Source organism: Mus pahari, chromosome 11 (genome assembly GCF_900095145.1).
Source record: "Mus pahari chromosome 11, PAHARI_EIJ_v1.1, whole genome shotgun sequence".
In the NCBI taxonomy this organism is placed as follows: domain Eukaryota; kingdom Metazoa; phylum Chordata; class Mammalia; order Rodentia; family Muridae; genus Mus; species Mus pahari.
Genome location: NC_034600.1, coordinates 43,805,612 through 43,833,056, shown reverse-complemented (window position 1 = coordinate 43,833,056; position 27,445 = coordinate 43,805,612). Strand labels below are relative to the sequence as shown.

At 48.5% G+C, this 27,445-nt stretch overlaps 1 protein-coding gene across 1 annotated transcript; it reads left to right on the top strand.

Annotated features, from left to right (window-relative positions):
• Snx18 (sorting nexin 18) lies at window positions 1-26,522 on the top strand. The gene is made up of 2 exons (XM_021208290.1): window positions 1-1,758; window positions 23,833-26,522. The coding sequence occupies exons 1-2, from the start codon at window positions 165-167 to the stop codon at window positions 24,084-24,086; spliced, it is 1,848 nt and encodes a 615-aa protein (XP_021063949.1). The 5' UTR covers window positions 1-164; the 3' UTR covers window positions 24,087-26,522.
• Window positions 26,523-27,445: the final 923 nt, after the last annotated feature.

The following is a 27,445-nucleotide window of genomic DNA, read 5'->3' as shown; positions in this document are numbered from 1 at the left end:
CAGTCGCTGCTGCGAGCCGAGCCGGGCTGCACGGAGGGCGAGAGCGGAGCGGGGAGCGGACCCGTGCGCTGCCCTCCAGGCTTCCCTTCGGCTTCCAGGGGCGCGGATCCTGCCCGCGGAGGCTCCTCGGACCGGCCCGAGCTCGGGGCGCCGGGCTCGGGACCATGGCGCTGCGCGCCCGGGCGCTCTACGACTTTAAGTCCGAGAACCCGGGTGAGATCTCCCTGCGGGAGCACGAGGTGCTGAGCCTGTGCAGCGAGCAGGACATCGAGGGCTGGCTCGAAGGGATCAACAGCCGCGGCGATCGCGGCCTCTTCCCGGCCTCCTACGTGCAGGTGATCCGTGCGCCGGAGCCTGGCCCTCCGGCCGACGGCGGCCCGGGAGCTCCGGCCCGCTACGCCAACGTCCCTCCCGGCGGCTTCGAGCCTCTGCCCGCCGCGCCGTCCGCCGCCTTCCCGCCGCTGCTGCAGCCGCAGGCGTCGCCGGGTTCCTTCCAGCCGCCGGGCGCCGGCTTTCCCTACGGCGGGGGCGCCCTGCAGCCGTCGCCCCAGCAGCTCTACGGTGGTTACCAGGCCAGCCTGGGCAGCGACGATGACTGGGACGACGAGTGGGACGACAGCTCCACGGTGGCCGACGAGCCAGGCGCGCTGGGCAGCGGCGCCTACCCGGACCTCGACGGCTCGTCGTCGGCGGGCGGCGGCGCGGCCGGCCGCTACCGCCTGTCCACCCGCTCGGACCTGTCTCTGGGCTCCCGCGGCGTCTCGGCGCCCCCGGCGCACCAGGCGTCTGGAGCCAAGAGCTCGGCCACGGTGAGCCGCAACCTCAATCGCTTCTCCACCTTCGTCAAGTCGGGCGGGGAGGCCTTCGTGCTGGGAGAGGCGTCAGGCTTCGTGAAGGATGGGGACAAGCTGTGCGTGGTGCTGGGTCCCTACGGCCCCGAGTGGCAGGAGAACCCCTATCCCTTCCAGTGCACCATCGACGACCCTACCAAGCAGACCAAGTTCAAGGGCATGAAGAGCTACATCTCTTACAAGCTGGTGCCCACGCATACCCAGGTGCCCGTGCACAGGCGCTATAAGCACTTCGACTGGCTGTATGCGCGCCTGGCCGAGAAATTCCCGGTCATCTCGGTGCCCCATCTGCCCGAGAAGCAGGCGACCGGGCGCTTCGAGGAGGACTTCATCTCCAAGCGCAGGAAGGGTCTGATCTGGTGGATGAACCACATGGCCAGCCACCCGGTGCTGGCGCAGTGCGACGTCTTCCAGCATTTCTTGACCTGCCCCAGCAGCACCGATGAGAAGGCCTGGAAACAGGGTAAGCGGAAGGCTGAGAAGGATGAGATGGTGGGCGCCAACTTCTTCCTCACTCTGAGCACCCCACCTGCCGCCGCCCTGGACCTGCAGGAGGTGGAGAGCAAGATCGATGGCTTCAAATGCTTCACCAAGAAGATGGATGACAGCGCGTTGCAGCTCAACCACACTGCCAACGAGTTTGCGCGCAAGCAGGTGACTGGCTTCAAGAAGGAGTATCAGAAGGTGGGCCAGTCCTTCCGGGGCCTCAGCCAAGCCTTTGAGCTGGATCAGCAGGCCTTCTCCGTAGGTCTGAATCAGGCCATTGCCTTCACGGGAGACGCCTACGACGCCATCGGCGAACTCTTCGCTGAGCAGCCCAGGCAGGACCTGGACCCAGTCATGGACCTGTTAGCACTGTATCAGGGGCACCTGGCCAACTTCCCAGACATCATCCATGTTCAGAAAGGTAAAGCCTGGCCAGTAGGGCCGGTGGCACGGGATGTTTTGTTAAGGGAGAAAGTGGTTTCAGGCCCCCGCCGGTTCTCCGTGTCTGGGGATCCTTAGGGTCGTGGACTGTTGGGACTTCTTTCCTTACCGAGTTTTCAGTGGCTCGTTAGAGTGCTCCTTCTAGTCAGGGACCGCCTGCCCCTCTTCAGAGGGCTAGATTTTCAGACCGTGTTTTGTCACTTGAGAGTTTGAATAGGCAGGGGAATCAGCTGCACTGATGTATAAGCTTGTGGGCTGGGCAGAATTGGCAGGGGCACCCAAGCCAGGCTACGCATCCCTTTAAACACTACAGGGCTGGCAGAGGTAGGAGGGAACAATAGGAAGAATGGATGCCTGGGAATATAGGTGAGGCAGGCTTTCCCCTCAGTTCCTGATGTGGCAGGGGAGTTTGGCCAACCCTGGTCACAGTGCTGGGGCAGCACAGGAACTTCCGGTGTCAGCTTGGACGGCCTAAATAGACTCTCCACCTTCAGGAACTCCCCTCTCCTGTCTCTGGGTTTGGAGTTTATTAACCAGCTGACATTTGGACTGTTGTTTAGGAAAGTGATGCAGGAGACTAGCTGGGTGAAGTAGGAATGTTGTGTCTGAGAGCAAGAATTCGCTGTCCCAGCAACAGAGTGCTTTAGTAGTTTGGTGTGTCGCTGGCTTTTGTTAAAGCACTGACTTTGCAAATGATTTTTTTTTTTTTTTTTTGTAAACTACAGCAGTCATGCCTGGCTGACCTGAAGTTACTCACTAGCCGGCCTTCTGATATAATGGCTCCATTGATTGAGAGAGAGATGGGAGTTGTTGCTGTTAAGGACCCTGCCTCTGGAGGTCCGGTGTGGGGGAGGTGGCAGTTACCTACTGTAGCGTCCAGGGCTGGTGGAAGGCTACATGGATAACCAGATCTGGCCTTGCGTGAGGGTGACCTGCTCACTTCCCAGCCACGTGGGACAAAGCATTTGTGAACGTCCCTGATCTTTGGCTTTGTCTTTCTTGTATTCAGCCCAAGTTCTTTCTCGGTTGGCTCTCTGGACACAAACAACAAATCTGTGTCAAGCCTTCAGCCGTTTGGAAATAGCGGTCTCTTTGCCATCTCCTTCCTCTCTGCCCTTTTCCTTCCCCTTCTCAATGTGACAAGGCCTCAGACTCTTAAATAGGGAGGGTGGGGGGAGGGGGGATGTTCAAAGGTCCTGAGCCCACACTCGCTGCTGGGGATATCTGTGGGACTAGTCTCCTCGAGTATGACAACTTTCTTGACAATTTCTAAGACGGAGTTAGCTCGGAGCAATACTATAGCTGCTGGCCCATGTTTAACCCTCATCTGCATTCTGTATGTTTTTAAGTATTTATGCATCCTCACCTTCTGGGTCCCTGCTAGTGACACTGACACTTTGAGTCTTTAATGCAAGACGTTACCATTTAAATGCCACTGTATTACCTCAGTCAGGTCACATGCTGGCTGCCTACTTAGGGAATGTCCCTGTGTTTGTACAGAGTGCGGGCAATCACTGAAGGAAAGCAGAACCAGCAGAGACACCCGTGGGGGCGGGCAGGTGCCTGTCTGCTCCACCTCTGTGTGGGCTCATTTGTGGGTTTTACTGTCAATCAGGCCTTTGGCATGCCCTGCTGTGGAAACTGTATATCGGAAAAGCTGTGTTTGTCCGAAGGGCTGCTTGAATGTGTGGTTGGTTCTTTTAGTTTAGTCAGCCACTGAATTTTTTTTTTTTTTTTTTTTTTTCCTAAATCCTAAAACCTGGATTGTCTCCTGTTGCTTAGGCTCTGGAAATCCTTCCCTTTCAAAACTAGTGCCGTTTTATGTGGTTTAAGCAGTTCTAGAGATTAAACATCTGTAGGCATTGGCCATGAATTTTTGTTTCTGCTGTCGTCGCCTTGGTGTGTAATGTACGGGAGCCTGAGTCTAGATGACTCCTCTTTCGAACGTTGCCACTTAGTCCTGTGCATACAGCCAGGAGCGCCTGCTTACAGGCCGAATCTGTTAAGGAAGTAACAGATGAGGTTAATATCCTGCCCCCGGCCTGGGCGAACCTTTTTCAGCATGCTATGGGACTTGGCGACTCTCCTGGGTTGCGGAGCTGCTGTGGTGTTGGAATGACTCTTTTCAACCTGAGCACTGGGAGTTTGTTTACTGCCTGAGGGTTTATTTTTTTTTTTTCCATCCAAGGTCTCAACACATAATCACATCAAAGGGCTCAACTGACTTTTGAGATTAACAACAGCAAAAAAAAAAAAGAACAAATTAGAAAAACTCAAAGTGGCTTTCCAGTATTTCGCTGTAGCTGATCCAAAGTTTACATTTCTGTTTAGGAAGACATCTTACAGTTAAGAAATTCAAAACAGTTGTCTTACCCCTGGCGTTCTCATTGTTTAAAGAAAAGGCAGCGCTTCATTGTACACACATGGTAAATTAAAATCAAATCTGATGAGAACGTCAGTTTCTCACGCTAGTGGTCGTCAGGTAACAAGTGCTGAAGTGGTCTGCGGCCAGAAGGTCGGGCAGGAAACGCAGGCATCCCCATCGTTGTTCCGAGCTCCATTGAACAGCCCTGCCCAGTAGGCGGTGGCTCCAGCAGCCCCTTTGCTAAGATTCTCGGGCCAGTTAGTAATCTTTCCGTGCGTTTTCATGGTAGTTTTCTCTCTCTTTGGTAATTCTGTGGCAACACTTAACTTCCCTTGTGAGTGTAATTGATGAAGCCTGGGAGGGGAAACAGGTTCTGCTGGGTCCCTGTCGCAGTCTTCCCGGTCCCTCGCCCTGGCAGCAGCGTGTCTCAGAACACAACGCTGGCCTCCTTTGGGACTCTAAGCCATCCGGGTGGGGACTCTTAAATATGGTGGGCTGGCTTTTGCTTAGGCTAATAGTAAAGGTCTTAGTTTAATACTTTGAACAAAGGTGAAGAGAGCCAGATGGTTCCATCAGCTAAATGATAATTCTAGAATCGTGTTTTTAAATCAGCTAATGGACTCTTAGCTAAATAGGCCTGCTTAGTTTAATGGAGTGGAGCGGAGGCTAACGGGGGTGTTGTCATCTGTAGTAATGTTGGATGGAAGTTCAGAGCATGCTCGGGTTGCAGTGGCAGGTAGTTTCTCTTGACTTAACAGGAGTCCGCTCAGCTCTGTAGACAGCTGTAGGCCGAGTGTGCTCAGCTGTCACAGGCCTGGAAAACCCGTGGTTCTGATTTTGCTTCCCTCCGTGGTGGGGTTTTATTTTCTCTCTGTTTATCATTCCTGCCCGCAGTGTGCTTTGATAGTGCCGGAGCCCGGTGACTCTGAGGCAGTATGTGGGAGTGTTTATTGTGGGAGTCACAGCACATTCAGTCTGCTTTTCAAAGATATGATGAGCTTCTCCGGTTAATAAAAGCCACATCTGGATGGCGGCACCCACGGTTTAAAAGCTTTACGTCTATCTCTCGGGTATCACAGTCGGGAACGACCATAACAGTAAATGAGGAGACCCCTGGTTTTCATCTTCTCACATAAATGCGGACTGCAGGCCTGGAGGGAGCCACGCAGAGCTGCCTCTCTGTTCCAAGGAGACTGGCATCAGGCCATGCTGCACACCGAAAGATAACGGGTTTGAAGGGGAATCCTAGGAAAGGGGACTCCAGAGCTGCAGCAGTGCAGCCCAGTGAGAGCTGCAGCAGTGCAGCCCAGTGGGAGCTGCAGCAGTGCAGCCCAGTGGGAGCTGCAGCAGTGCAGCCCAGTGGGACTTTCAGCAGTGACAGAGATGTCTGTCGGTGAGACCTCAGTTGTGCCTCCTTGTGACCAGAGAAATAGAGTCCTGCTTTTCGAATTCTTTACCTGATGCAGCAAACTCTTACTTCTTTGCTCTCTAAGGGTTCCAGATGGCACTGCCTTTTCAACCAAAAACCTAGCCCCTGGACCTGAGGCGCGGCGACCAGAAGCTGGCCTGTCCGTCCTGCTGGGTAGGATTTCACCACTCTACCTGCCTTCCACCCGCCTGAGGAAGGTTGGTCCTGTGGCCTCAGACATTAATTAAAGATAGCCAGTGTCCAGTCAAGGCAGGGCAGGCAAGGTGAGGCCTTGGTGCTCCGGCCTTCATTCAGTGCCCCTGTCTCCTGTGCTAAAAATAGCCTGAAGAAGGCGGTGCCAGGGGTACAGAGAAAGGGCCAAGGAGGCAGGCTGTGTGCAAGTTCAGCTTTTTGAAAGCCCTGGGCCAGAAATTGAGGCCAGTCCTTCTTTGAGTTTAACTGTTTTATCTGGACTGGCTCATTTCTCCCGTCTCCTACCTCCACCTCAGCTGTTGACTTCATTTCTCGATGTGACCTTTGTCCCAGTTTGCCCTTTTCTTCCTTTGGCTTCTGAAGTAGAGGAATCAGTTGCTTGGTTAAAGCTTGAATGTGACTGGCGAGGACCACTCCTCCTTCCGATCCGAGGCTGCCCTGTCTTGATGGACGCCTCTCCATTCTCCCGGCCAGTGGTTTCCAAACTCTGATCCCTGACGTCCTGTCTGTCCCACGGGGAAGCCAGTCACAGCCGGACTGAGAGGAGGAAGGAGACTTTCCGGTTCCACCAGGAACTCTTGGCACCCCTGGGCTCCATGGGGCATCCCTTCTTGATGGGGAATGACACCTGTCAGGTCACCTTGGATTTCCAAGCACAAGAAATTCTGTGATCCATTAGGAAACAAGACATTTCCCATAAACTTAGGTTCCTTTTTGGCAGCTGTATAAAAATCTGCTGTATTATTTCTAATGTTTTAAAACCAGAGTTTAGGATTAAGTTGGGTTGTATCTTTTTTTTGGTTGTTGTTTTGTTTTGTTTTTGTTTTTTGAGTGTTTTTCGAGACAGGGCTTCTCTGTATAGCTCTGGCTGTCCTGGAACTCACTTTGTAGACCAGGCTGACCTCGAACTCAGAAATCTGCCTGCCTCTGCCTCCCAAGTGCTGGGATCAAAGGCGTGCGCCACCATGCCCGGCGGGTTGTATCTTTTCTGGAGCCCATAATGCATGATTGTCACCAGTAAAGTGGTCTGGAAGCTGAGCTGTGTTTATTGTGATTGTATCCAGAAGACAGAGGCAGCACAGACCAGATTTTACAGAGGCACAGACAGCGCCTTTGGATTCTCAGTGAGTTCTGGACGACTGACAAAGGGTGATCACCCTGCTGCTGTCGCAATGTGGTGGTGCGCCAGGTTTCAGAGAGCCTGGGGGTGGGCAATGGAAACAAGGTGTGTTCTTAGTGTACCGGTGGCACAAGGGAGGTTTCGTGGCTTGGGTGTGACAACTGAGCTGCAGTGGCCAAGAAGTCTCGTGTGCAGCCTCATGGCTGTGCACCAGGCCTGTCTGTAGACCAGTGTGGTGTAGTCTGGTGGGCCTTGTACATGAGTGAGTGGAACCAACTTTGAAGAGGTAGTTGGAACCTCCATAATCTTCAGTGGCAAGGAGGGAGAGTTCCTCAAGGTCGTCATGAAAGCTACATTTTGGAACTCAGGAGCTACTTATTAAATGTTTGGTTATGAGAACAGGAAGGTGATTTACAAGAATGGGAATTAATTTCCACTGAAACACAATTCAAATAAGCATCCCTTCCCTCTGAGCAGCCTGTTACCACCAGAACTGCAGGCACAGAGACAAAAGCTGGTACCGCCAGTACTGGGGTGTTGTGGTTTAATCAGGTTGTTCTCTAGTGAACCCAGAAGTATTACTGGCATCAGAGGGATAAATGGAGATGCTGTCTGGAGTGACCGCTTTCGTTCACATTAGATAGTTTATGTAAATTTTCTCATGTCCGCCCTCCTCCTACATCAGATTAATCTTGCGCAGGAGCAGATTGCTTCAGCATTTCTGAGCATCCATCCCCATGTCTGTGCAGATGATGTTCTGGATTTCCTAGAAACTGCTTTTGTCTAGATCATTTTTTTACTTTGTTAAGTAACATAATTTCTATATTGAAAGTAAAACAGCCCAAGACTGCAGCCAACATTTAGACATTGTTGCAGGCTGGTTTCAATAGTGTTTTGTCTGCCCATGTGATCACAAGCTGGGAACATGAAAACCCTTTATCAGCTGACAATGTTAAGGACATTAAGTTCACATCAGTGAACATGGATCCCTGGCTTAATTCATCGGATGCTTCTAGAGGGAAGCCCCTGGTCTCCCGGCCAACATCTGCACGGTCTAGAAGCCAGATGAGGGTTCTAGTGAATGGGTTCTAGTGAGGATTGTGATGAATGGGGCCACAAAAGCAGTCAGTGGGGATGCTATTTTTCTTCTTCTGTCTGCAAAGAGAACTTTATTTTGAACTCAAAATACTGTCTCCTTTCCCAAAATAAGAGAAAATCAAGTAAATAGTTTACTTTTCATGTTGTGACCAAACATCTGATAAGAAGGGAAGAAGGGCTTACTTTTATTTGTGTTTGAAAGTGGAAACCCCAGTGTGGGAGAAAGGCCACCGTGGGTCCGTGATGGCTGGAGTGTACAGTTGAGGTTCTTGCCTGCTTCCAACTCTGGAACAGGAAGCAGAGGCGAAGACTCGGGCTTTCTCCCTCTCTTCTTTAGTCAGTGTGAGACCTACCCAACCTCTATGTGGTCTTCAGTTTATCTTTCTTGTTAGCCCCTCACAGACACGCCTAAAGATATGTGTCACGAATGCCCTTAATCCAGTCAAACTGACAGTCAAAACTAGCCCTCCCGGTGGTGTGTAGACTGACTAAACTGGTGCGAGTACTTCAACCAGGGTGTCCATTCCTACCCTATTTCTGACAGCTTTGTAACTCATGCTGTGATTGGATTTTCCTTTGTGTATTCTTTAGTGGATTGGGTAATGGTCACTGGGAGAAAGGCAAAATCATTAAGTTTATACAGAGCAGCCTCTAAAAGATAAACTCGATTTTTATTGTATAAATATTTAAGTAGGCATCATAAGCTAAGCACTGCCAAGATTACATCAGTGACCAAAGTGACTGCTGCCCTTGGGCAGCTTATATTCTAGCGGGGGGGGGGGCACAGTGAAAGACACACACACACACACACACACACACACACACACACAGAGTTCAGAAGTGGAGTAGGGAGGGAGGGTATAGGAGGCAGGATAGAGCACAGAGAAGTCTGGTCAACGCAGACCTCACTGAGGAGGTGGGATTTAAGTAGCACTGAGGAGGGGAGAGGAGGGGAGTTACAGGTGTTTCAGTAGAGGGTTGTGCAGGCAGGGGGTTCATCCATAACAAGGCCCTGGATAGCTGTGGACTAGGAAGGTTGAAGAACAGCCAGGAGGTCAAAGGTTGGGCCTAGAGGCCGTCCTAGTCAGAGAAGCCATTACAGAAAATCGAATTGGTCTGGCTTTGTGGGTCATTGTCAGGACACGTTAAAAGTTCAAACAAGATGGAAGCTCTTCAGGCTCTTGATTGAAGGGACAGCATCCATTTGTACATTTCCTAGTTATGCCGAGTAGAAGGAATGGCTCAGAGACTGGAGCCGGTACAAACGAAACCAGTAGAAGTGGTAAGGAAGTCCCAGGCTACCCGATCTGTGTTGAATGTGCAGTCCGCATGGTAGAAGGAACTTTTGTTTAAGCCTTGTAGATACATTGGGCCCTGCATCTCCTTTCGGCACAAGCACAGGCAGAAACCCAGATCTGGACCTGTTGCTTGGAGTCGTCTATTGAGGGTGCATCCCTTTATAAGCAGTGAGTGTAGGGCTTGGTGATTGTCTGGGATTCGGTGTCTCCCTTTTGTGTTCCTGCATTACATAGCAACAGTAATTTATGTTTGTAGTAGGTGCTTACTTAATACACGTTGGTAGAGTTAACGAAGCAAGCGCTTATTAATAAACTATTTGGCTGACTTTGAGAGAGGAGTTTTCAGTGTTTTGGGGAACGCTTTTGTTTTTCATTTAAAAGTTCACAGGATTTGAGGATAGAATCTGTATATATTTTATGGATGAAGTCATTAATATGTGAGTGAATTTAAAGTCTTAGATTAACGTGGCTTTGAAGTGACTTTCCAAAATTCATTGGCGGGAGGAAAATGAATATGCACCTCATGATATTTCTTTGAATGGACTGCTTGGTGTTTGAACATGTAACGAAAGCACACACAAACACACGCTTCTTTATGGGGCCCTTTTTGTTTACTTTGGAGCACAAAGTCATGTGTGCATTGACATGGATGGCCTTGGAATCCTGGATGGAGCTCAGACACTGAGCAGGGGGTGCCTCCTGGAATTCACTGTTCTGTTGGGTCGGGTGTGTGTATGGAGGATGCAGATAAAAGGCAAATTCACCTCACAATAAGTGTGTGAGAATCCAGAACATGGAGAGAGAAGGCTTGCCAACTTGCATACGTGATCTGTGTGGTCTGGGCACAGGGTACTCAGTTTCTACTTTGAAAGATATTCCTATTTGACTTTTGGAAGAACAGGGATGCAGAGTACCCGCTTGGTCTTGGATATGCTTTAGAGTGGGTGTAATAAACACGATACAGCTGGGCCATTGGTGCAAGAACCACTGAAGTCTGTGAAGGAATGTCACGCAGGACACACACAGTCATGGCATACACTGATAGAAGTATAGCAGGAGAAGGTTTTGTTTTGTTTTGTTTTGTTTTGTTTTGTTTTGTTTTGTTTTTAGAGCTTTATTATAGAAAGGCAGAGAGAGAAAGAGAGAAAGCAGAGAAGGAGAGGCCAGCCATGGCCACCTGGAGGGAGGAGAGGGGAGGGAGGGGGAGGAGAGCGAGAGGGCTAGAGAAGCAGGAGTAGAGAAGGTGTTCTTAGTTGCTGTGTGGTTCTAAGATAATTTTTAAAAGCAATTGTAAATTTGCAAGCAGGGAGGGAACTTCCCAGACTAAAGGAACGTGTATGCAAAACCCAGTCCTGGCGACCTCTCGGAATCAGCTGGGACCCACCCAGCTATTGAATCTGAATGTCAAATGCTTGCTGTGTGGACTTCAGTGCTTAATTAGCGTTAAGTGTCTGGGGTTTACAGTTGCTGTTGGGGTGGTGGAGGGAGTGTTATAGAAGGTGGGTATTAATATGGCCAGGTTAGCATGGCCGTGGGGCAAGTGTTTGGTGTGAGAAGCTTTTGAAGTAATTGAGGCAAGACATAGTAAAATCTTGAATGGAGCTCAGTGACAGGGGATGGAGAAGAGACAGGAACTTGTGTCTGCAGAAGTGGAGAGAGGGGACTTAAAATGATCTGTTGAGCATGAAGTGTGGAGCCGCCAGTGTAGATGCCGGCAGGGCAGATAGCTTTAAGCAGAAGTCTGTAGGCTGCAGCCCCTGGCCGGGCCTCGTTTACGGCTCTCGAGCTAAGGATGGTGCTTGTGCTTTTAATGTTCTATAAATGCCTGTATAATAGCCCCAGTTCTGCTTGTTGATCTGCAAAGCCTAAAATATTTACTGTCTAGCCCTCAAAGGAAATGCTTGCTGAGCCTCCTGTTAGAGGACAAGCAGGTTAGTGGCATGGAGATTCAAGTGGCAGGTTGCTGTTTATCGAGTTTGCTCTGTGTCTTTCGCTATTCCAGGCATACAGGGTCATTATGTCATAGTTCTTTAACAAGTGCCTCACATCTCTTTTAATGGAATTAGTGCTTAATGTCTTTAAGCACTGGTATTAGCTCCTGCATTAGTTTCCTAGGGTTGCTTTAACAGGTCCCTGAGATCTGGGTGATTAAACAGTAGCAGTGTGTTCCCTTACACTTCTGCAGACTGGCTGTCCGAAATGAAGATGCTGGCGGAACCATTGCCCCCTCTGCAGAGACCACTTCCGTTCCTGGTTGCTGGCCTGCCTCAGAGTGGCTTGGCTATAGGTGGTCACTCCAGCCTTTACCCATCGTGACGTGGCATTATCCCTGTGTAACTGGCTGCCTGGCTCTGTGCCCCTTTCCTCCCTGCCTGCTCTGTCAGGGGCGCCTTACGTTTGACATCAGCTCTCTGGTTACCTGTGCAGAGCCGTCTCCAGGTGGACAAGGATGGGGCAATGCAGTTTAATCCAGTGCAGTTAGCTAACTCCCCCCCACCCCCCACGGGGGAGTATTCTCACCTCCTGAGGCTGAGAGGTTGAGTGAGTCCTATAGATCACACTGCTGTCAAGGCAAAGGCAGGATTTGAATTGATCTCCCCTCCCCCCCCCCCCCCCGAAACTGCGCTTGTCACTGCCAGAATCCTTGCTAGGAAATAGAGTTGATTTTTGTTGGCAGCTGGCAACTGGTAGAGGTTTTTCAACTAGTGACACCCTGCCCATTTTCAAAGTAGCTAGCATAGTTTGAAGGCTGACCATGTACCAAGCATGGCACATCCTGTTCTACATTCACTATACCTGCTTGGACCTCGTGGAGCTTTGGAGGTATTCACTCCTCTATTATACGCCACTTCACCTGTGGGAACTGAGCTGATGGCCTGGAGGCCCGAGGTTCCCACTTACTCCCTGGTGTTCCCTGTAAGATCCATTTTAGGAAGCTCCGCCCACGAATGCAGAGAAGAGGCTGTTGAGTGCCCCCACCTTGCCTGTATGCAGCGTTGGAAAGGAGCGGGTGAGCTTGAGACATCTGCTAGCTTGAGTGGCAGCACTTGGCGTGGTGCTGGATGTGGCAGCAGCCTGTGGTACCTTGGGTGTTAAGTTTGGGTGTTGGGAAACGCTGAGGCCAGCAATAGGTACGGGCAGAGAGAGGAGGAGTGGGGTGAGGAAACAGGAGTGGGGCTGAAAGGAATCGTAGGACCTCCTGCAGCCGGGCTGCTTTGTTCTGTTTTCTGTCTGTTGGTTGGTTGGTTGGTTGGTTAGTTGGTTTGTTTTGTGTTTTCAGACTGGTCCCCGTATGTGGCCCAGGTTCACCTTGAATTTATGGATGTCTCCTGCCTCAGCATCTTGCGGGGATTGCAGGTGTGCACCACTATGGCCACCATCATTGTTCTAATTAAAGGAAAAACTCCGGTTTCTTTTGATCTACAATGGTAAAGAGAGGCTCTGGCTAAAATAAATGGATATCAAAGCCCCTCCGCCTGAGGCTGGCAGCATAAATGAGTGATTCTAGCTCCTGACAGGGACTGACAGCCTTCCAGGAGCCTGAGGGTTTATGCCTTTGTATTCACAGGACACTCAGTTCCTGTGGGTCATCTCTTAATGTTCTTGCTAGACATTTTCTAGGTCTTCCGTTTTTTGTCTCTGGTTGGATGGTTGTTCTTGTTCTCTTACCCAAGGGCATTGAGACATGCCAGAGGAACGGCCGAGGGACTCTTGGTCCCTGCCAGCACAGGGAAGCAGGGAAACGGGGGGGGGGGGGGAGGGTGCGGGGGTGCGGTGGTAGGGGTGAGGGTGAAGGGGTTTCAGTTTAAAGTGACTGATTTAGGAACTGTCCCCCAATCTTAGTGACCCTCAGGTAGTGTGCAGGGGCAGCGCTCATGGAGTGGGCACAGTGAAAGAAGGAAGAGCAGACCTGAGCTGCTGCTTTCCTTGTGTGGTGGGGATCCTGATTCAGCTATAAGCTGGACACTGAGGGGAAAATACTAGACAGCGAAAGTACATGCTCTGGAACTATTCCTGTGGTTCCAGGTTAGCACTGCTCTCCGGGAGCCTTCTCAGCCCAGCCTCCCCTCCCTGGAGGCCTTGGCTCTGGCCTTCCAGCTTTCCCCGGACTAGGCCCGGCCTGGCTCTGTCCCTGCCCCGTGGGGAGTGTCTTCTCTGTTTAGCAGGCTGTAGAGATTCGATTTTAGCCCAAGTTCCATTTTATCTTCCCAGAACAAAAGAAACCAAGATTTTACTCCAACTAGAAGTACATTCTTTTTTCTTTCTTTCTTTTTAATATTTATTTATTTATTTTATGGACATGAGTACACTATAGTTGTCTTCATGCATACCAGAAGAGGGAGGGCATCAGATCCCATTACAGTTGGTTGTGAGCCACCATGTGGTTGCTGGGAATTGAACTCAGGTCCTCTGGAAGGGCAGTCAGTGCTCTTAACCGCTGAGCCATCTCTCCAGTCCCAGAAGTACTTTCTGAGTCCAGCTTCTCACTGATAGCCATTCCTGGGGTTTTAGGAAGGGTCTGCTAAATGTAAGTGTGAGCAGCTGGCTGACACTGCCTAGTGGGATTGCCAGAAAACATTCAAGAAAAGAAATAATACTTGCTTTGCCTTTTTTATACTCAGATTTTTAAAGTCTTTATCTGTAGAGGGCGCTCAGCCTGGAACCTGGTCTTCCGAAGTAAAGGCATACTGTGATTATAGAGTCCTTGGAGCTACTGTCGCCCAGTACTGTAAAGTCTTCTTGGTCCTAGAGCTCCACCTCAGCCTTTGCTTCCTGAGCTTGGCTCCACCCCGCCCCAGCGTGGCTCCACCCGGGTTTTGCATTTCTCAGGAGCTAAGGCTTCACCAGAACCTTTATGAAGTTCCAGCTATGGACATTCTATTTCTAACAAATAAACTGCAAGAGCCCCATGGCTTCAGGCTTCACTGGGGAAGGAGGCAAACTGAGCAGTCAGTCAGTGAGTGCGCCTCTTGAGGTTCTCATGCGTGCTGGAGTCCTACCAGTGGGCCTCGTGGACCTCCGTCATTGGAGGACAGCTGAGCCAGCAAAGCTGTGCTAGCCGGTTCTTCAGGCTGTAGCAGGGCTTTTTTTTAAAACCACGAACAAGCAACTTCTTTTATTTTTAGGGCCAAACCGAACTTAGAGAATGGAATTCTTTAAAATTCTTTTTTTGTTGTTCCCCTGTTAATACGCAGCCAGGACTCACTCACTCTTCTCCCAGCTCTCTTCAAATAGCCCTAGGCTTCCTTCCCTTCATTTAGTGCAGTTCCAAGTTGAAAGTGAATTAAAATTAATTTACCTTTAAATATTTTAGTGCTCGGCTTCCGTGGCCAGTTTAAGCCCCTTCAAAGCCTTGTTTGGGGACTGACCAGGCATTGGACTCTGAGAGGCTGAGTTTAGAGGACTGTGAATTCTAGAGTAGGCCGGGGTACCTAGTAGGTCCATGTCTCAAAAACAGGTACAAGCTGACAAAGTGCTTGCTCACCAGGGGAGTGTGTGTAAGTGTGCTCAAACCCTCGTCTGACTTGATTCAGTTTGGATGCTGCTACTTGTGACGTGGGCAAGGGTCAAGCAAATTGCCCAGCTTCCTCCTTATCAAGTGGGTGGAGACCCAAAGGGAGGAAGAAAAGGGCTGGGGAAGAGGCTGGTGGAGGGAGGAGGGCTGCAGGGGGGGAGGGGGAACAGGAAGAGGAGGAGGAGGAGGAGGAAGTAGGAAGTAGGTCACCTTGGCTACATTAGCATTTTCTTTCTGCATTAGTAGCCTTGGGTGGATGAAAATAACCTACCCCTGTCCACACTGCCCATCCCTGCGCTCTGTCCTCTGTCTTGCCCCTTAACCCCAAGCCTGTTTTCTGAGAAAGCCCATAGGAAGACCAAAAATCTACCTTGTGTTTTGGGCACATTCATGATTTCAAAATCCAATGAGTTTTTACCACCACTCCCCTTTTCTCTTTCAAGGGAAAAAGCAGCCTTTGGATCCCCGTTGCTTAGTGACTGGGCCTTTTGTGTAGATGGCTTTTGAGGGACAAAACCGGGAAGGCTGAGGTGCAGAGGGAGAATGTGGGGGACACAAAGTGGGAGCCCCGCTGCACCAGCCCTGGCAAGGTTTTCAATGGGGTTGGGGCAGCCCTTGAGGTGATAGAGCGTCTGTGATGTGAGGAGGGGCTTTTCCCGTCTCTTGCTGGTCGGTTATGAGTTATGCAAGGAAAGTTGCCTGACCCCCGTGGAGGCCAGCGAGGCACCAGGTGGCTTGCCAGGGCCCTTGTTGACTTGGCCGGCTTGAGGTGGCTTCAGTGTTCACTAAAACCGGAGCTGTGGCGCTCCCGAGGTCTCTGCAAAGGCAGCGAGTGACATGAAATGCATGGGGAGCAGTAGCTTCTTACAGAGGAAATCATGCAGTGATATCCTGTTGTATGTAAAGTCACGTGGCGCTGACTTCCTTGACCATTAGTCATTTGTAGAATTTGAGTCCTCAATGTAGTGATATTAATAAACTTCGTTAATAATTAATTTTGGGCTCAGTATTCATCGTAAACATGAGTTAACATGTTCCCGATAAAGGAGCGTGTGCAGGGACGCGCCTCTCCGGCTTTGCTGGTGCCTAAGACTTCTCAAGGGACCCTACCCTGGTAGCTCACTAAGGTAGGAAGAGGACAGAAGTGAATCTGAGACCTCGGGGGTCTGTGGAGCTGATTCTGATGTTGGAAATGCGGGGCAAAGTTCCTTCCAAAGGTGATAGGAGCGGGGCAGTGGAGAATGAACCTTGCTGAATTTTGCAGTTACAGAGTCTGGCTTGGAGTTTAGGAGATTTTGATAACAGCAAAGTTAAAACATTGGTTTACTTCCTCTTAACTCAAAATATGTATCATGAAAGGGCCCCCTTTGGTCTTTTAGGGCTACCTGGTCTCTATAGCCCAGGCTGGTCTGGAATTCACCATATTGTTCCAGTGCCTTTGAGCTAACGTGAGCTTCCTGCTTCTGCTTCCAAGTCCTGGGATACAGGCTTGAGTTTGCGTGCTAGCTTGAGATGCTCAGCCCACATTGTACCTATGGATGGCCACAAAGTTGTCAGCAGTCTCCTGGAGACACCTGTGTAGGATGAAAGGGACACGTGCCAAGCTGGCTGCCAGGTGGGAATGGTGGGCTCTTTGAAACACATAGCCCTGGGACATTCTGGACCAGTGACAACCTCTTACTTGTAAGATTCTAGAATTATACCAAGAACTTCCAAGCACCGTTCAGCTTTAAATAAATAAGGAAGGAAACCTGGCACCAGCGGTACTCTGTGCACCTGGGCCTGAGCTGAAGCTCGCCTCTCAAGTCTGTCAGGCCTGGAGTGATTGGCCACTGTCTGTGGAAGCCTGACCTCAGGGGTCCGGCTGCTCCTTTTGAAATAAATCATTAGCCGAGTGAACTTTTGGTCCTATTAGAGAAGACTCTGGATAGTTTGTCAAACTAACTCAATAAATCAATCAAGTACTCACTGTAAATGTCCCTTTCAACACGTGTCTTCGTTAGGGTTCCACTGCTGTGAAGAGACACAGTGACCATTACAACTCTTTTAAGGACATTTAATTGAGGCTGGCTTACAGTTTCAGAGGTTTAGTCCTTCATCATCATGGCAGGAAGCATGGCGGCATGCAGGCAGACATGGTACTAGAGAAGGAGTTGGGAGTTTTACATCTTTTTTGTTTGTTTCCGAGGCATGTTTTCTCTGTGTAGCCCGGGCTGTCCAGGAACTCTGTGGACCAGGCTGGCCTCGAACTCACAGGGATCTGCCTGCCTCTGCCTCCTGAATGCTGGGATTACAGGCGTGAACAACCATCTCCTGACTAGAGTTCTACAACTTGATTGGAAGGCAACAGGAAGGGACCGAGACACACTTCCTCCCATCAAGGCCACACTTCCTAATAGTGCTGCTGCCTGTGGGCCTACGGGGGCCATTTTTATTCAGTCCACCGCAGTGTAAGCTTTTTATGTGTTTTCTCCTGCTCCTTGTCCTACTCATGGAGCCTCTCCTAGGAAGGGGCTTTTAGAGTGTCCTAGGGGCCAGGCTGGTGCTTGGGGTAGCCTGTGCTACCTCTGCCTTCTGGGCAGGTTGCTCAAGTGTCGACCTCACTTCAGGCCCCTTCCTGTGCTTGGAGCCTGTGTCAGGAGCCCGTTTCCTGTGAGTGACTCAGGCTGCTGGTTTCACCACCTCCCTGTAAGAAGCAAGTCCTCTGACCCATGAGTGGCCCCACATCTCTGCTGCAGTAGTAGGCCCTTTAAAGTCAGCACGTCTCCTGCTAGGGTTATTCCAGGCGTGACTGTCTGTTAGCCCGGTAAGGTCCCATTAGAAACCGTTCCCACCCATCGCTTACACACTTTCCCGTCAATTATTCACAGGTTCACTATATGGGAACAGGATTTCACTGTGACTTGTTTCACACATTGGGAATATACTTTGAGCATAGTCCCACCCTCTTGTTTCCACCCCTTCCTCCCATGTAGTTCCCCTTCTACTTTCATGTCTACTTAAAAAAAAAAAAATCTAGATTTTTTTTTTTTCATGAGAGATGTGATATTTGTCTTTTAAAGTGAGTGTTATATCTCACTTAACGTGGGATTCCCCTGCAACAGACACCATATTGCAATGCTGCTGTGTGCGCCAGTGTGTACTTCTGTTAGATCTCTCACTGAATCTAAGAGTCTCTCCCCTAGCCAAGAGACCGTCCTGCCTCTGTCCCTCCGGCACGGCAGTATGTGGGGTGTGTGGCAAGGGTACCCCCCTGTGTCTAGCTCTTAACGTGGGCTGTGAGTGCCAGGGATTGAGCTCAAGTCCTCAGGCTTGCACGGATGTGGCTGAGCCATCTCTGCTGCCCCAATTTGTACTTCTTTATGGCAGAATAATACTCTATTCTCTATGCCCGCCACATCGTCCTTATTCATGTATTTCTTGAGGGACACTTCAGCCGATTCCAGAGTTTGGCCCCTGTGATTAAAGCTGTAGTAATTGTGAGGGGAGGTATGTTTGGTGTGCGCGCTGATTTTTTCCTCAGCAGCTTCAGTGCCATAGGCTCCCCAAACCCTGTGTAAGCTCCATTCTAACTGTGGTTAGGGTTTACGTCTTCCCGATGACTAAGAGTTTTTTTCATGTGTATCTTGTCTGCTTGTACTTCTTTGAGAACTGCTCACTTGCCAATGTTTGGTTCTTTTCTTTCCTTGAGAAACTGCTGCCCTAATCGTGGGCATCATGGCATCTTTGGTATAACAGTGCTCCCTTGACCTTAGACCTCGCCAACATATTTTCTTCCCCACTCCTTTCATTTCCCTCTTCAGTTTTAAAGCAACGTGGCGATACTACGGGAGGGGGGGGGGACCCGGTTTCTCCTGAAGGAGCCACATAAGAAGTGAAGCCTCTGAAACCTTCGCTTGTTTTCCCTGTCGATTCAGAGAAGGACCAAGTGGGCATTGATCTGACTCCACCCACTTTTCCTCTCTGGCTCTCCTTACATGCTAGGTTTGCCGGAAATTTTTGCAAGCTGCTTTTATTTTTATATTTAACGTGCTAAACAGGAGAAGATGTAAAGTGTTGCTCAGAACTTCTAACTCGAGAACTGTGGGAATGAGCAACTGTACAGTACCCAGGTCCTAACCCAGTAACCCTGGTAGTTCACTTCTAGCGGTCAGGAAAATGGGTTTGCTCTGGTCAGTGAATGGAGGTGGGGCAGACTGACGCTTCTGGGACCCTAAAAGTAGTCGTGTTTCCCTTTCATGTGTTCACACGCAACTGAGGTACGTATCTCTCAGTGCTCTACTTACTCCCAGTCTGGATTAGGAAAGTAACTGGTAATTAATCTTGGTCATAGAAAGGAAGACACTCCAGCTGCCTTTCTATCTGTTAGAGGTTATAAAACACAAAACCCTTTGTGTTGCTTCAGACGTGGAAGACCCCTGAGTTACAGCTCTGGACTGGGTAGATGTGGAAGACCCTGAGTTACAGCTCTGGACTGGGTAGATGTGGAAGACCCTGAGTTACGGCTCTGGACTGGGTAGGCGTGGAAGACCCTGAGTTACGGCTCTGGACTGGGTAGATGTGGAAGACCCTGGTTACGGCTCTGGACTGGGTAGGCGTGGAAGACCCTGGTTACGGCTCTGGACTGGGTAGGCGTGGAAGACCCTGGTTACGGCNACGGCTCTGGACTGGGTAGGCGTGGAAGACCCTGGTTACGGCTCTGGACTGGGTAGGCGTGGAAGACCCTGGTTACGGCTCTGGACTGGGTAGGCAGGCCAGGCTGCGCATCCCACACCAAGCTGTGCTGGAAAATGCTTGTGGGCGTCTTTCATTTTATTTCTCTGTATAATTCTATCAGTTTGTTTTATTTTTAATCATCTTGCTTTCTTTTGAAAAGTAGTTCTGGGAGGAACTAAGCGACATTTCATTTAAAAGACATCATTTAAAGAGATTGCGCTACCCCCTGAGTGACAGAGCCAGTGCAGTTTGAGACAGGGTCTTACTGAGTGGGCCAAGAGGCCTGGAGTGTGCAATCCACCTCAGCCTCCGTGACACGACTCTCGCTGGTGTGAGTGCTCGTTCATACCTTCATATTCTGTTTACATGGTCTCACCTTTTTCAGGTGTGTGTGCCTTGTTACCTCAAAAATGATTTGAGACCTTGTACAGGGGCCACGTGTTTCGTGGACATGTCTCCTGCTCATCTCTCTCTGTTGCAGACTTGACACAGTATGCCAGCAAACTTGAATTAAGTGGGTCATCTGGAATTCCAAGTGGAATTGGCTCCTGGCACTCATTCTTCCATACACTCAATCCTGTCCCTTTGCAATACTGAGTCGTCTTTGCCAGAATGTTACAGTTTACCCATCAGATAAACCCATACATTCCTGAAGCAACCGTGTGGTAATATTTAGGGTTGGAGTTGACATTCTGTGTCATCTTCTGTAGCATCTTAAGTAGATGGAGAAAAAGAAAAGAAAAACATAATCTCCCTCCCAGGTGTGAGTTTATGTAGCCTTTCAAACACTGTAATGTGTACCTTTTCAATACTTAAGAAAACCATACATCTTAAAATATAAAAGGTTTTACAGGTTCAGTTAGTAAGTTGAATTAGGTTAGTAAAAGGAAAATGTCAAACATAAACATAGTTTCCTTTATACATTCAGAGTGCCTTTTGAATTACACGTGTAAAAAAGTCAGGGGCTGGAGGAATGGTTCTTTGTGTAAGAGTGCTGAGCACGAGGACCTGAGTTTGGATCTCATCATCTATGTCACAAAGCTGGGTTTGGCTTCACCTGCCTGTGGTCCCAGTACTCTTGGAAGAGAGGAGACAGTGAGGTCACTGGGCTTGCTAACTCTGGTCTTGCTCCAAGTTCAGTGAGATAATGTTATAAAGGAATAAGGTAGAGAATGATAAAATAGAACATCACACTCACATATATACTTCATATCCATCCTCCCTCCACATGCACGCATATGTGCATGTCAACACACACACACACATACACACATACACACACACACACCACACCCGCAGTCTGTGGCCAAGAGGGAGAAGCATTGGCTGACCTGCAGGTAGGACAGGCTCCCTCTGCCTACCTTCCCTGCTTGCCTGTTGAGGAGGCACTGGCTCCTTTTCTGCTTAGTTATGCTATTTGCTTTGAAATCAGTTATACATTACGGGGTTCCCTGGGTGACTCTCAGATTCGCATAGGGAGCAACTCTCGATTTCCCTTCTTCAAGTAGGAGTAATAATATCTGCTGTAAGCTATAGCAAGGGTAGGAGCAGTGTGCATGGTGCCTAGCCTATATCAGGGCTGTTTTTGACAATGACCATTTACTGTCTGTCCCTTAATTTCTCTCCTTCCTATATCCCCACTACCCTTATCACGACACGTGGCATCTTGCTGACCCTTTGAGCACCCATAGTGAAGCTAGCCAGTGGAGCGTCTTCTGTCGTGACATACTTTGTGGTACCTTTGGGGAGGCACATCTGGCTCCCATTCAGAATTCTGAGCTTTGTGGTATTGTGTCACTGTGTCTGGCTGGTGCGCCAGTCCTGAGTGTGCTCTCCTGCCACATGGTCCCCTGGTGAGCTCACAGAGGGTTGGGACTAGAGAACGCGTGTTATATTTTACCTGTTCCACAGAGTCAACATGTTAATCACTTTAGGCTTGCCATCGGTATTCCTTAACTGCGTTAAGGCCATTACATGGGTTGTAAAAATAACCGCTCTGTACGGTTGACCTAATAGAGTCACAGGTGGAAGAACGCTCACACTTGGAAGCCTCCGTAGTTCTGTCTGCTCAGAGTTCCTTAGCCGTTAGCTTAGAGGACATTCAGCCGCTCCTGGGCCGTGCTTCACTCCTGAGCTCCCTCGTCTGCTGGGAGCCAGAACACTACAGGGAGACAAATGTTACATACTGCACGGGCACCTGAGCTGGGCGTGCGCTGTGCAGCCATAGGAAGAACACGGTGGCTCAATGGTCAGTGGTTGAGCTTGTCCCTTGTGTTTGCACCCTGGACTATGGCCTCCAGAGGCACACGGTCGAATCACAAAGGCCTCCCTTCTTCTCTCCCTGTCATTTTAAAACGTGGAGTTTTATATCTTTGGGAGTCTTTTGAGATATTTCTCTAGAGTGTTGCCTCTCCTGTACATACATAGGAAGCCTGCACAAACGTAACAAAGACACTCACTGTGTTACAAAAATGGGTGTGGCTGGGGGGGTCTTTTTACCGTGAAGCAGGCAGGGTCAGGCATGGTGCACATCTTTAATTCCGCACTCAGGAGGTAGAGACAGGCCTTTCTCTGTGTGTTTCCTCTCTCTCCTCCCCCAGTCTACAAAGTGAGTCCCAGGCCAGCTAGGAGTTTACAGTAAGACCCTGTCTGAAAATACACAAGCAGCGATACAGAGCAGGCACATGCTGTCAGGCTAGGAGAAATGTTGACGGTGTCATACTTCCTTAGCTGGGCAGGGGTAAGGGGCAGTCTTGAAACCATCCATGTGTTGCCTCGGGGGATCCTCGCTGCCTCTCAGCCTAGCAAAGCTGCTTTCTCAGTGGCAGGGTGGAATGATGCCCGCACGGATGTCTGCCCCTGCTGGGCTGTGCCCTGCTGCTCTGGGACTCTGCCCATCTCAGTGAAAGATCTCATTTAGAAAGAGCTCATGAAAAATGTGTGGTATGTACGTTCCTCCACAGACATGCATTTCTCTTGGTAAAATTGCTGTTGGCAGGTTTTCACTTCTACTCTGGATTGTGTGAAGCAGGGGCGGGGCCACCCCGGAGCGCAGTGGTAGAGTGTGGCATATGTGAAGTGAGCCTGCGTTTTCTACAAAAAGTACTAACATAGCACTTTGAAAAACACACTGTTTATTTAGCCTTAGTTGAATACTGGTTTGCTCTCTTAATTTTCAGATTTGAGGGTAATTAGAAACGAGGTGGCCTCCTGGGTTAAAAGCAAGCTCGTAACTCTGACTAGGTTTCTCCTCGGCATCACACTCCCAGACTGCTGGGTCCCCCTCCTGGCTTTCCCGTTCTCTAGTCTCTGCCTTTTAGATTGCTTAAGTCGTATAAGTTCTAGATGCCTTTGGACATCTCCATTCTAAAACTGCTAAAATGTGTTCAGACCATGGGAGCGTTAACATTGTTCAGCCCTGAACCCAGTAGATACTTTCATGTCTTGCCTCTTCTGCCTTCTGTGTGGCATGGGCTTCTGAGGGAGAGTCCCCTCTTGTGTGGCCCCTGATAAAATGACCGACCTCCCCCCCCAATCACTCCCCCACCCTGCCCAGCAGTACTAGATAAGAAGCTGTAGTACTTTTGGTGACCTTCTGAAGCAGTCATTAGAGCAAAGTTAAAACCCACCGCCCCTGTACCTCTAATCATTCAAGATGTAAGTGTCCCAGTTGTGGTCTCCCAGAAGAAGATGCTGCCAGACTGGGCATCCGTCACCCCCTGCTGTCAGGCACGGGCTCTGGGTAAACCTGGCATGGACTTGGGTACCCTGACAGCTTCACTGTACACTGGCAACACTACCCAGACGCCCTCCCCTCCCCCACCATGGCTTGATTTCCAGCTTGAGTTGGTCTTGACATGCTTCAGGGATGGCCCTGACCTTACACAGTACTCTGTAGTGACATTCTTTGCCTTAGGAAAGGGGATTCAGTCTTTATGAGGTATTAGTTCACAAATGATTCTCTTAATATGCCAGGGTATAATAACATTGTAAAAGCCAAAAGTGTGGTTTTGGGGTTTATCTTTAAAAGGACAAATTTTTACGCCTTTTGAGGCTTGGTTAATATGGGACGTTGGTTTTGGTAAGTGACATTGGAGTGCTGGTCAGGCTGCTTTATAAAGTGGTATTTACAGTCACTGTTTTGAATTCCATAGGATGCTGACGTAGTTTAGACAAGTACTGACAGTACCGAAGTTCCTGTTACTTAGTACTTAGTTCCAAGTTACTTAGCTATGTCATTGGGATGCATGCTTGTGTGTGTGTGTGTGTGTATGTATGTATGTATGTATGTATTTTAATTAATTATTGTCTTTGACCACAGGAGCTCTTACCAAAGTAAAGGAGAGTAGGAGACACGTGGAGGAGGGGAAGATGGAAGTCCAAAAGGCCGATGGCATTCAAGACCGCTGTAACACTATCTCCTTCGCCACGCTGGCCGAGATTCATCACTTCCATCAAATTAGAGTAAGAGACTTTAAATCACAGATGCAACATTTTTTACAACAACAAATAATATTTTTCCAAAAAGTGACCCAGAAGTTGGAAGAAGCTCTTCACAAATACGACAGCGTCTAATGACTGCACATGGGACCGTGCTCTTGTTTTTGGTTGAAGGATAATTTCCACAGCAGAACAAAACCTGCCTTCTCAGAGCTGTTGCCAACTCTAGGTGGTACAAGGACGGCTTTGTGTTCAGCTGGAACCCAGCTGGATATATAATTATGTAGGAAAGAAGCAGTTAATATGGTTATGTAGCAGAAACAGTACCACACTTTGTAACTAAATTATACTATGTATGCCTACACTACCATTGTAACTTTTGGATAATGATTATACTATTTGCCTTATTGCTTTTTGAAGTATGGGTATATTAGTGTATACTTGGTAGACCTCAAAACCCATGAAGAGTCTCAGAGAAGCTGGCTGGATAAAAGCCTGCTGTGGATGCCTTGTTAGTCTCACAGATCGAGACGACCTAAAGTCAACCTATTCTCTGTTTACAAACTCCAACTGGAGCAGCTCTGCGACTTTGTGCCTTTAGACCGCTTGTTTTCCTTTCGGTCCCACCTGGGTTTGAATCCCCAACGTTTCTGATGGAAAGAGCGAAAGGCGGGCGTGTTGGTGACAAGCCGATGAAAAGCTCCCATTTCTGGGGGTGGTGGGAGAACCAGTGGCCATCCCTTTGCACAGGAAGCGTCACCTGGTAAGATGCTGGCAGTTACAGAGGCAGGAGACGCTTCTGCCGTCTCTGGATGTAAAGTCTCGAAGGGGAAAAGGCAGTGCACCATATTCCCTTACATCTGTAGTACATGGCCTCGACTCAAGGGTCGCACAGATTGGGATTTCAACAGTGCCCTGAGCACATGGAGAAGGAGGGATCCGATCGGGGATAAAGTAATAAAGTACAGAAACAGTGGGTGACAACGCACTCCATCTTAGTTTGGGGGAGGGTCTCCTGTCTTCCCTTTTTTTTTTTTTTTTTTTAGCTTGAAATTTTCTTTTAATGTTCAGCTTTTTGTTTCGATTTCAAATGGATCTACACTGTTAACTGAATGAGACTCCACTGTGATTCACTCGTTTACTTAATCAAAAAAATTTCAGGGATGTCTGTAAATTTCAGTGTTGTACACAATGAGAAGTGCTGTTGGTTGATTTAAGAAGGGACCAGAAATAATTTCTACTATTCCAGTACTAAAGAAAAAAAACCTGATTTATACTGTTTTTAAAAACTAAGTACTGATAAAGCCCCCCTCAGAACATTTAACCTTAAAAATTATTTTGAATATCGCCTTTTATTATTAGAAGGGAACTGCAAATGACTGACAAATACCAAAAAGATTCACAAGCAGGCTTCATCTAAAAAGCACAAAGAAGTTCTGGTGTGAAATGCCCAAATCTCAAATGGTTTTTGTAGTTGCTGAGCTAAATAATGAGATTCTTGAGTTTACAGATGTCAAAGCTGTCACTGAAGGCTGCGGTACCTGCATCTGCTGTCCTGTGAACTACACTTCCACCGCCCTGGAAACCCTGGTACTGAAATGGTAACACGGGAGTACAGAGGCCAGTCTCAGAGAGGGTGAGCCACAGTTACCCGAAAGGGTCAGCTTGCAGAAAGGTCCAAAAAGGAAAGGCAAGTGGGATAATTACTTAAGAGCACATTTACTCTCTACGAAGAAATCACATATGGGCTGACATTTTAAGAACAGATTGTGATCATTTTGACCTCTGGTCAAATCCGTGTACTTCAGGACTCTGAGGCGAACGTGGCTTCCTGTGGCGCACTGTCTTTACTACAGGCACGTGGGACTGTCGCCAAAAGCCATGCTCTCTTAAAAAGCAACTTCCTCTCTTTGATCGCAAAGTACAGCTAGATAAAGAAAACCCATATATATTTAGAAATTAATTTTATTCCAGAATTTTGGAGGTTCCGAGGATAGCATTAAGTTTGAATTGGTTTTGAAGAAGCAAGCTCTCTGCGTTTCAGATGATTTGGACGTCACATTCATTTGCCTCTTTGTTTTGATGGTGGTTTGATTTTTTTTTTTTTTCTTTTAATAAAATTACTAAACTTGTGCAATAGTAGCAAGGACATTACCTGAGGTGTCTTGTCTGATCGTGCTTTAGCCAGGGGGGACATAGCGAATCATCAACTAAAGATTAAAGTACAAAGAAGTATAAAGTTCATGCTGTCTCCTCCTGAGATAACTTCTGTCCTCCCTAGCCACATAGCATAATCTCACTGGTTCGTGAGACTTTAAGTGAATTCTGTGGGTTAATGCACCAGACTTACTAGTGTCCATTTCATCCAAGATCCTTACTCTCTAACGTTCTTGGCCCTATTGAAACATTTCAGTATATCTAAACATACTGCAATGTTAATACCCAAGAGAAAAGCCATTATGTACGTGTATGCTGGTCACACGATCAGTGTGGTACCGTTTTATTTGTTACAGTTCTTGTTTTGTTTTGTTGTTTCTGTTTTTTAAATAAACTATCACACCCTTCAAGCCATCGCTTGTCTTTATTTTCTAGAAGTTGTCATTTTGGTATGGAATTATGTATACCACAAGTGTGGGAGGGTGGCCCTGATATGCCTGGTCTCAACTATTCTAATTGCAGGCAGGGAATTGTTTATGGGCAGTAGCCATGGTGCAGTGAGACTGGTTTGACAGTCATGCATAGTTTTCTAGGTGGTTGTATCTGAAGGCACAGCCCACCCCCAATGGAGAAACACATTGGAAAGTGAACCATCAATCAGTGCAGTGGTGAGGTTCCCAGGCTTCTCTGGTACCGTCTTGCGTTTACTGCTAACAATACAGCAGACTCTCAAATGCTGGTTTTTAACGGTCTTACATTTTGTTGCTGTTCTTGTAACTAAGAACCTGAAAGAAGTTCCAGTTTGTCAAATCGAACATGTAACGTTTGTATGTAAACCTTCTCCTAAGCTCCTCCATCTAGACATTTCCTCCCCTGTGAGCTTGATTAATTCTCTCAGAATCAAATACTCCGCCTGAGCCTTTAATGTCTTGGGCATCATCTGCTTTTTCTCATTTCAACTTTGTCTTTGGTTAACAGAGTTATTAGTCAAACAGGGTGTTATTTATTTTTAGATGAGAAATGTGGAATACTGTTTACTTCCTTCAAAATGTTATGAGTAGTGCGGATCAGACAAATTTATCTTTCCAAAAATAAACAAAGGTTGCTTCATTCTCAGCTTCAGTAGGGTGACGTGTTTTCTTCTTTCACCAAGGAAGCTTTCTCTAACATGAGACACAAAGACACTGAAAGACAGATGGCTTTCAACTGAAAGCCACTTGTATTGTCCATGGAACGCTGAATGTCAAGCAGAACACCATTCAGGTGGTCTTACTCAGTATTTATGTTAGTAAACTGAGATCTTTGACATGATAGTTCACTTGGATCTAACCCTAGAC

Excerpts from the sequence above, each read along its gene's own strand:
- Snx18 (XM_021208290.1), top strand. The coding sequence starts at position 165 with ATGGCGCTGCGCGCCCGGGCGCTCTACGACTTTAAGTCCGAGAACCCG. Across the intron at positions 1,759-23,832 it reads CATCATCCATGTTCAGAAAG|GAGCTCTTACCAAAGTAAAG; the intron begins GTAAAGCCTGGC and ends CTTTGACCACAG.